This window comes from Necator americanus, chromosome IV (genome assembly GCF_031761385.1).
Source record: "Necator americanus strain Aroian chromosome IV, whole genome shotgun sequence".
NCBI classification, from domain to species: Eukaryota; Metazoa; Nematoda; class Chromadorea; order Rhabditida; family Ancylostomatidae; genus Necator; species Necator americanus.
Window position 1 is genome coordinate 9,851,559 of NC_087374.1, and position 9,428 is coordinate 9,860,986.

Consider the following 9,428-nt stretch of genomic DNA (forward strand, 5'->3'; position numbering starts at 1 on the left):
TGTTTGTCAAGTTACTTCCAAGTGGTAGTTTCATACATCTAGCTAGACACAACAATTGAGCACAAGAGAGAGGAATTTTACCAAACCTATGACGCCCTACACAAACACACGGATTTAAATTGTCCTGCAAGACACCTACGATTATTCATTTGAGTTTAAAAATGCTGGAAAAGAAATAAAATTGATAGATGCTCGTAGTGTGTTGAGTCGTGCACAAATCGTTCCGCGCAGTGCCAGTGCCTTGTAGATTTTGCTTCACACTAACACATTCTCCTCAGCTATTTCTTCCTCTAATAACAACTGTTCGGTTGCAGCATTTTTGTTTTTTTTTTCTTGAAATTTTTGAAATTTTCTTAGAAGCAGTTTAAGCACTTATTTTGGAGATCCATCTTCTTGTATTTTTAGCTTCCCTTCTTCTTCAACTTCTTCTTATGGTCTTCATTTCGTATGTTGAAGTGAAAATGGAGAAGAGGCCTCGTTTTAGGCCATTCGAGGTATGATCTAGCAAGCTTATAACGATGTTCAATTGGTAGAGACGAAACATCATGAATTTTGTAGGCTTTCAACCCGCAGGAAAAGCTTGTTACATTCGGCTGCTGTAATTCCGGAAAAGTTAGAGAGTGTTTTGGGAACGCAAAAGATGCTACTTTATCTGTTTGTACTTTCTCCTAACTCTAGAACTTCTTTAATATCTTCGGTTTTCTTCATTGGCACAGCCACTGAACTGACCTATGCGCCATTCTAATTTCTGAGTTTTGTCATGATTGAAACACAAGAAACAGATGTGATCTCTATCCACCCAAGAGCAACTGCGGAACCCTTGAGCTTATCTCATCCACGCCTAAATCCTAATCATCCACGGAACATGTATGAGACGTGCTAAACATCCAAAAACATCCTCCAGGGAAAACTGCTTTGTAAACTAAAAACCGAATTCTCCTATCAAGGCTTGCAAAGTTTGTGCATTACCGGGAGTTGTTTGCACAGAGATCCATTTCGAGGTAAGAGCATTTTTCTTTTTCAGAAATGTGAGTGTCATTAAAGGCTTCTTTCGGAATAAAATGTGGATGACGATCCATTCCACTGTTCACTGTTTTTTTTTGTAAAAATTACTGGAATAATGCCAGGAGAAAAATAGGGCATTGCGAGCGTAGTATTAAGTTCACGAGAATCTGTTCGAGCCAACCCAGATTATATAAGAATTTAGGCTGTCTTTTTAAAATACGTGGATACGTAGGAGTAAATCTTAAAAATAGTTCCATATTATTAGGCAAAGAACACTCTTTAAAGTGTGCAAAAAAATTCTGTGTATATGTGTAAAAATTTCTATTATTGGAGCAAAATGTGATGGTTCAGATGGCATGGCAGGTTCTACAACTGCAATTGGATGAAAAAAGTGAAAATATGGTCTTTTACACATTTTCAGGTAATTTTAAACCTTCTTCAGCATACAACAAATTTACAATGCCAAATCCGAGGTAGATGGATTGATATAAGACTCACTTGTTATTTGATCTTCGTTAGACTAAAAAAAATACAGACTTATTATACTTGCTGGCACCCGCTAGTCATTGTATAGGCTACATACACCTTTATTCAACTTTATTTCTACCGCAATCACCTTGATAACCCTATCTCCTGTTTTCTTCGAACTGGTCGAGCGAGCGCCAGTACATCTTCCATTCGTCTCAATCACGTGCCATAGTCTAGTGGTTCCTCCTTTCGCGTAGGACACGAAGAGCATCATAATTTTTCTGTGAAGGACTTCGTAATACCAATAATATCGCGGAGAACCCAGTCGCTCACGACTCTGATCTAACGGTTGTCGACCCAGATAAAAGTAGCTGGTGCATAGGATATGTTCGTTCCGCTAAGCGTGAATGAAGGATCCGAGACCTAACCGTTGCGTATGAATACCGCGTTTTGCAGATTTAGCTGAAAACCGATTCATCCACATGGTCCGTCAAATTCGGCCAGCATTCCTTCCGCTTGACTGATGATAGATGTTATCAGAACGATGTCATCAGCGAGGCAAAATGGAGTAGCTGCCGACCATCAACCTTCACTCCCATGTCGCCTCATTCTAGCTTGCGCATTGGGTTCTCGAGGGTGGCTGTGAATATTTTAGGTGAGATTGTTTCACCCTGTCGGACCCCTCTTTTCACGTCAATGATGATGTTCCTGTAGAATGGCGAAATTCTGGTCGTGAAGTTTTTTATAACTCTCGAAGTACCTAGTTCGAATGTTCTTTTGTCTTGAAACCTCGGCATATTCTGTCTCTGAAGACGGCGAAAAAGCCGAAACGTCAGGCAAATAAAGGTTCCATCTAAAAACCTCTCGAAGTACCTTCATGTATTGAGTGGGGACGCTTTAGTTGTCCAAGGCTTCCATGACCGTTTCCGTCTCAACTGAGCCTTCTTCAAATCGATGGAGGTGAGACAGAGCGGCATGTTGCACTCTCGACGAGTTTCGAAACAGTGTGAATGTGGTCAGTCGTGCTGAATCATCTTCGAAACCTTGCTTGCTCGGATGGCTGTCTCTGCCTTAAGATGCTCGGATGGCTGTCTCAAGATTTTTTTCGATCCTATCAAGGATCACTCTTGTAAAGAGCTTGTAGATGACGGACAGTAAGCTGATGGGCCGACAGTTGCCGATGTCATGTGGATCTCCCTTCTTATACAACAACACGGTCTTGCTGGTCTTCCACTGTTTAGGAACCTTGCACTCGGATAGGTAACGTGTAAAGAACCTCGCAAGGATGTTGATGACCACTCGTTTAAGGTTCTTCAGGTGTTCCGGTCTTATTCTGTCGGGACCGGGTGCCGTACGATTTCTTACCAACATGATAGCATGTCGTACTTTGCACGAGAGAACCTCTGGAACGACTTTTTCCATCTTTCCTCAGATTGCGAGGGTGCAAGTGGACATGGCTGAGATCAGAGTAGAAGTCGTTGAAAAGATGAATTTCTCCACTCTCCTTCTCGAGCATAGCGGATGCATTTCTCCGGCACTGCCGCTTAGCCATAAATTCCGCTCTTTTTCTTTAAGGTCTTCCTTTATCGCCTCTCTGCAAAGCTTTGCGAGCTCGGACGTGAGTTCTTGGTTCCCTGCGGCTCGTGCTACTCCACGCTGGCGTATCAGCTCAAGACTTTCAAGAGACAGGCGTCCCTTAGTGGTTTAAAAACTCTCGGCCCTCCTTGTGGAGTTGTCAGGCAAAATATTTTACTGACGATGAGGTGGTCAATTTCAGTACAGTACCCTCCACCGGGGGACCCTCACGTCCAGCGTAGAGGGGAAGGCTTCTGGAAATGAGAGCTTCCATGGATGGTCTTAGTCGTCATGATGCACTCGAAGGCCCTCTGTACTCGGAAGTTCATTTCATTTTGGGCCGTGGGTCCCAATGTCATTTCCTCATCCGTTCTTCTCGGGCCAATTTTGGCGTTGAAATCACCAATTATGACCTTGTAGAAGGTATAATCTTCTCCGGTAGAGCTTCTTCAGGTCCATATAGAAGGGTACATTTAGATTTCTCCTCCTTAACGGCTTGATAGTGGAGAGTATGCGACTAAGATAGTCAAAGCTGGGATTTGATCACATCTTCTCGTCCATAGACGTCCGATTCGGATCGTAAGTTGTTCGAAAGAGTCAATGTTCTTTGTCATACTCGTGTTGACGCCAATTCCACCAACACCTCTACTGTCGCATGTTCCTAAGGACAGTTCTTCTCTAGTTTTATATACGGCGTTGAGAGGGTGACGTTGTCTCGTCTCGGTCAGTCCGATGACGTCGTGCTTAATCATTTTTGCTTGCATCATCAGATCTCCGCTTCCGCTTCCGCTTCCGATGTAAGCGTACGTGCGTTATAAGAACATCGTGGTCCTTTTCCGTTTTGGTACCCTGTATGACTCTTGTAACCCCGTCTTTCCTGGCGCTACCGTACCAGGCTTTCCTATGGAATAAGGAAACTTTTCTATTACTGTGACATGCGTGAAATTTTGAAACCCATGGGCAGTTTGCAAGCATTTAGTCCCGTGGGTTTGGGGGGGAACGTTTGTTCTTCCAGAGTGGGCAAATGGACAAGTCTCGATCAACTATACGGAATTCGTCATAGAGCGTGCAAACTGCGATAATGCAAACTAGCGATTTTCCTGGGATAACCGCTGTTTCAGTTAATTTTGTTGTTGTGTTTGTTTCTAAAGGCATCAGAAGAGGATGAGATCAGATAACTTAAAAGATGGGATGCAATCGCAAAAAATAAGCGGTTTTAGGCTGTTCCAGGAACGTTGGTAAAGAATCAGAAACAAATAATATTCAGGAAATGGTGCCCTGTTTTTGTTTTCTCTGCTGCAATCGGCCTTCTTCGTTTACCTTTACGAAGGTCTCCTATTGTCGGCTCTTATACAGCAAAAAGAAGAAAACCCTCTTAAAGATGCAGATGGGGTTATCAATCTCATCGCTGAAGGGAAATATCGTCTTGTGACAAATTATCGTGGGAATTGGTGAGTACTAAGTAAAGTTACCAACATATTTTTCAGATGTTTCTAATACATTTCTTTCCAAGCGATTGCTCTGTGCTCTGACAATATTTTATAATAAAAATTAAGGTACTTCGACGAGATGGATAATTCAAATATCTCGCATTTTGCGAGACTTCGTGCTGCTACGTCTTCGAATCCAGTGGTATTATTTACAGCAAACCAGTATCGAACATAACAACTCTGCAGTAGAATACACTGTCTTAAGGTCACACACTATAACAGGAGGCCTATTAAATTTTGGTTTCTTTCCGGTAGTAGATAAGGTTTAGGGATAGAATTCCAAGTATATGCGTTATTACGCCAAACTTCTGCTGATCCAAAAATTAGATGGCGAGGAGCTCAAGATTGACTAGTTAACCTGACGGCTTTACTCTTTACACCCGCTTAACGGCAGCGTAGCACGAATCTGACTTGATGAAGGAATATACAGGAAAATCTGGGGTTAAGGTTGTAGATTGCAGGATTAGGGATGGTTCCGCTCATCTCTCCATAACCGTCGCAGAAAAAGCGAGGAGGACGCCCTTTGTAACGACGATTTCAGTTACGACGCGCCACCCTTGTGCACGTGCCGCATCCTCGTGCAAGCGGCCCAAGATTAATGAGGTATTCTCACAAGCCTTTTCCAGTAAAACCAATGAACAGGCTACTGAGGAGACTACAACGTGCACACAGAGGCACGTTCTAAAGTACCTCGTTGGAGCTTAGGCGGTTCTTACGCCATGGTTTTTACGTTTCTCACTAATATTAAGGGAAGATGAGCGGAACCATCCTGATCCAGCAATCTACAACTCCACCTCTGGTTTTTTTTTTGCCAAGTCTCTCACAACGTTAGATTCATGATAAATGGTTGATTATGTTCTGCATCCTTCATACTATCTTTCTTTAGCGAAGGAAAGAATAAACAGATGTAAAGAGTTGCTTAGTCAATTAATGAAGCGGTCTAAGTGCTTTTTAGTTATTAAGCTACAGATCTTGATGTTGTCCTCGTTCTTTCTATGGTAAAAAAAATAGTAGATCTTAATCTCTATTTACTACTGTCGAGAACCTAATACAGAAAATGTCCCTGAATCTTGAATCTGTTGCTGCTTCGCTCGACAAAAAAGGCGGCAAAAAGTTGCACACTCCAGAGAGAGTGTGGTCGCGGTAAAAGTGGTTTGCAAAGCGAGCGTAACGAATCAGTTTTGTTGTGTCCCTGCCATAAAATTCATCCTATTTATATTTAATCTTTGGATTCCTTGTGAAAAGTTTCTTAGTTTCACCTAGTTTTGAATCTTCTTCACAAAAGAAATATTGTGTTCGCACATCTCCATATTTCTAGAAATGTGAACATTCACTTGCATAACATCTTAGAATTTCAAAGAACATTCCAGGATTTCTTATATAACAGCTTGTTAGCATCAGATTCAAGAATATGAATACATAGTACACACATAGTAAACCATTCTAGATCCAGCAAACTTTTCAGGTGGTGGCTGGTAGCGTATCCGAAGCTCTAGATCTAGTTGAAAAAGGAAACTACATTTTTCCCATTCAAGAAGATAGCCTTGCAATGCAAATGAGCAGAGAAAGATGTAACCTCGTATACGTTAATCGTGGTGAGATTTAGCATTGTGCTCATGTTAAACATCAAAACTCTACAAAGATCTGTACTTTGAAGAGAAAATCACGCCGCAAAGTTCTTATGCTCTACGACGGGTGCAAGTTTTAAAAATAATGTAACACCAGTAAATTCTGGAAGTCAGAATGATCTTTGAGCAGCATGGCATTTCAAACAAACTTTTTGAGGATTTGGTCCACAGAACAAATCCGTTGAATTATAATATGAACTGATGTCGACATCCGAACAAACCTACCGGACCGCCGACAAACGGACAAAGGTCCCAAAAAGCAATGAAGAAGAAGAAAAATAGATAGAATCTTGCATAGAATATCTTCCTAAAAATATCTATCGTCCCCCGGGTTTGCTCCGAGAAGCGGCGGACATCGGTGAGTGAGACCAGGACACGACTGAGCGGACATGGAGAGGTTGACGCTGGACTAAGCTATCAGATGATGGCTTAGTTTTTTCAGACCCATACGGATGCCTCCCTGGAGTCCCGATCCACACCCCTCTGCCTCTTCTTGGAGTTTCACAGCGCAATTCTGAATTTTGACGCGAACGCGTGCAACTCAAAGAAGTGGAAAAGGTAGTTGCGAATCAGAACTGAGAGCTCGAAGTGCTGAGCTTCGACACTTATTCTGGTCAGCCGTGGGAAAGCTACATTATGGGGACAGGTGTGTCAGGTCCCGTCGCGACGACTGGGATCGTGGAAGGCACGGAAACACTTGACTAGAGAATATGGACTATGGAGAACAAGGCATATAGAGCACCTTTTTGTGCTGCTGACAGTCGTCGGCTACTCTATTTACAGGAAATGAGACTGTACATAACAGGTAACAGTAGAATGTTACATACACCGTCTTTTGTGCAATATTTTTCAACATTCATCGCTCGCGAAAAGTCTTGGGTGTCGCGAGATAGTGTTCTTGTAGAAATTTTCTGGAAATCCTGTACATTTGTTTTAGGACAACCACAGCGGTCAGCCCATCTCATTTTCGCAAATAATAGTCAGTTCCTCAAAAAGTTCAACACGGAAATAATTATGCAATCGCGATTCGTTCAAAGGACCTTCAGAAAGTATTTTACGGAAGGATTCAAACTGGCGAATATTCCGAAGTGTCCTGTTACTGAATATGAGGAAGGATCCAAGTCTCTCGGTGTGTTGTTGATTCCCTGATGCGGAAGAGCAACGTTGCAAAATAGTTGTTGGTAAACAACAGTATGATAGGCATAAATATAATATACATTCTTCCAGATGTAAACAGTATGATAGGCATTTTTGCGGTTGGAGCGATAGGGATGTCCTTCGCATTCGTGGCTTTTGTAGCTGAGGTAAGAATTGCAAAGAACTGGCAAGCTACAAAGATGTACTGTCATCATCTAGCGTATGCTTTCCAATACAACCGATGCGTTGAAGCGCTCATTTTAAGAACTTTTAGTCTTTTGACTCCAATAGTTAGTTGCCTTTTATTTTAATCAGAACGTGGTTTTCCAGTTAGTTGAAATTTTTACAGATTTATCACTTCTGGCATAAAAATGTGTTGATGCGGAAATGGACAGCTAATGCTCCACTTGGAGGAGTTCAGAACATCTTAGCAGTTGCAAAGATCTACTTCAACACATCAAACAACGACCAGTCCACTGTGATGAAGTTGGCTGAGCATCGACAGAAAATAGTGAAAGGAGATCAAACATGCATAGAAACTTCTACATTTTGACAATTTCTTCGAAGAAATTTCGAGAAGAGTTGAGGAACATCCGACTGAGAACGGAACTATGTCAACACCTCTCCTAATATTACATATATCATGTTTTTTTATACATTTGTATGCTCCTGAATTAGTACCACTACAGAGCATTACTACCATTTTTGGGTATTTGTCTGTTTATTTAAACATATTTTCTTGTGTTACACTTTGTTAATCTACACTGTATTCTGAAGATTTGAAGATGGATTTCGTGTGGTCCCAGTGAGAGAATGTTCAATACTTTGCGTTCATTCTTTTCTTTACTCTAAGCAGCTCATATTTCCTTGGCATTGGCTATTCACATAGAAGTAACTATAAATGGAAGAACACGCCAGAGGATTTATGAGGACAGGCTGAAACTTTTTCAATTTATGATTCGCCACCTGTACATTATCCTGAACAAATGCCAGAATCAAGAGACCTAGTGATGTCTTCTTCAATCTTCCCGCTTCTTGGTCATATTTTATTCCTCTATGGGTTCTTAGTATTTCGAAAGCTCATCAGAGGACCTTCTGTAATTAATATCCACCAACTAAAAGCGAGTAGCGAGCAAGCGAAAAATTCCGATCATGTTTAGAAAGTGCAGTCGACATCGTAACGTATATTTAGAAGTTCCAGAGCCATATTGAAAACTGTGGATATCGGAGAACTTGGTCGTTTTTCTATCGAAGTGGAACAAATCGAAATTTATCATTATTTCATTCATTATCTAACGTTGCCGTCTGTCTTCGCCGTTTACGGGCATCTAATGCCCCCGGCTAAACTCAGTATATGGTTATTTTTTCTTAAATAGCTTTTGTCGCAACATTAACTTCCCAGAACTGGTGAAACATGCAGCGTCAACCGTAGAACTCTCCTATCTTTGGGCATGACGTACGAAGAAATAGATGTGTGAACGGTTTGTACTCTACACTAAGGAGGGAGTGCTGACAATGCTCCTAGATTTCGCTCTGTTTTCTCTCGCTTTGTATCAGCTCAGATTATTCAGCACGATTATACCCAATTTGACTGTCCTGTTTGATAAGGTTGATTCATATAACACCAGTCTGAACGTCCGTCTAAATACGGCTTCAGGCTCCTTCTGGCGCTCGCTTTGAGTCCTCTCAATTACGAATGAAAACTCGAAGTAGGAACACTTTCCGCTAATTTCTTGCTGAGAACTAATGATGTTTCTTTCCAAACGAAGCTCATATCGCTTTTTTTAAAGAAAGATAAGCATTGATGGATGGTTTACCTGCAATTATTTTGATGTAACTGCCTGAACTTTGTATATTTAAAAGATATTCAAACCTGATTTTACAGCTATATTCCTTCGATATCGCAGCAGTTTGAAAACATTTCAAAGTATTTGATAATTTTTTTCGTCTTTCTACTCATCAATCAACATAGAACGTAAAACCGAAGTGACGTGGACATCATCATTCTGAGATATGGATGCTATGTCAAATCACGGGAACTGACTACTGTTTAAGCTACTGTTTGTTTGCATTCGTGCATCAAATCTTTGAAAAAAGTATCCGGCAATCTTAGTGAGCGTAACCT

The 9,428-nt window shown here is 41.3% G+C and overlaps 2 protein-coding genes across 2 annotated transcripts; one reads left to right on the top strand and one right to left on the bottom strand.

Moving 5' to 3' along the window:
• Nucleotides 1-2,070: 2,070 nt before the first annotated feature.
• RB195_000801 (uncharacterized protein) lies at nt 2,071-7,856 on the top strand (the record flags this gene model as incomplete). The annotated part of the gene is made up of 7 exons (XM_064197327.1): nt 2,071-2,128; nt 4,316-4,499; nt 4,605-4,680; nt 6,004-6,133; nt 7,104-7,295; nt 7,394-7,470; nt 7,653-7,856. The coding sequence occupies 7 exons, from the start codon at nt 2,071-2,073 to the stop codon at nt 7,854-7,856; spliced, it is 921 nt and encodes a 306-aa protein (XP_064053208.1).
• Nucleotides 2,545-2,895, bottom strand: RB195_000802 (uncharacterized protein; the record flags this gene model as incomplete). The annotated part of the gene is made up of 1 exon (XM_064197328.1): nt 2,545-2,895. The coding sequence occupies one exon, from the start codon at nt 2,893-2,895 to the stop codon at nt 2,545-2,547; it is 351 nt and encodes a 116-aa protein (XP_064053209.1).
• Nucleotides 7,857-9,428: the final 1,572 nt, after the last annotated feature.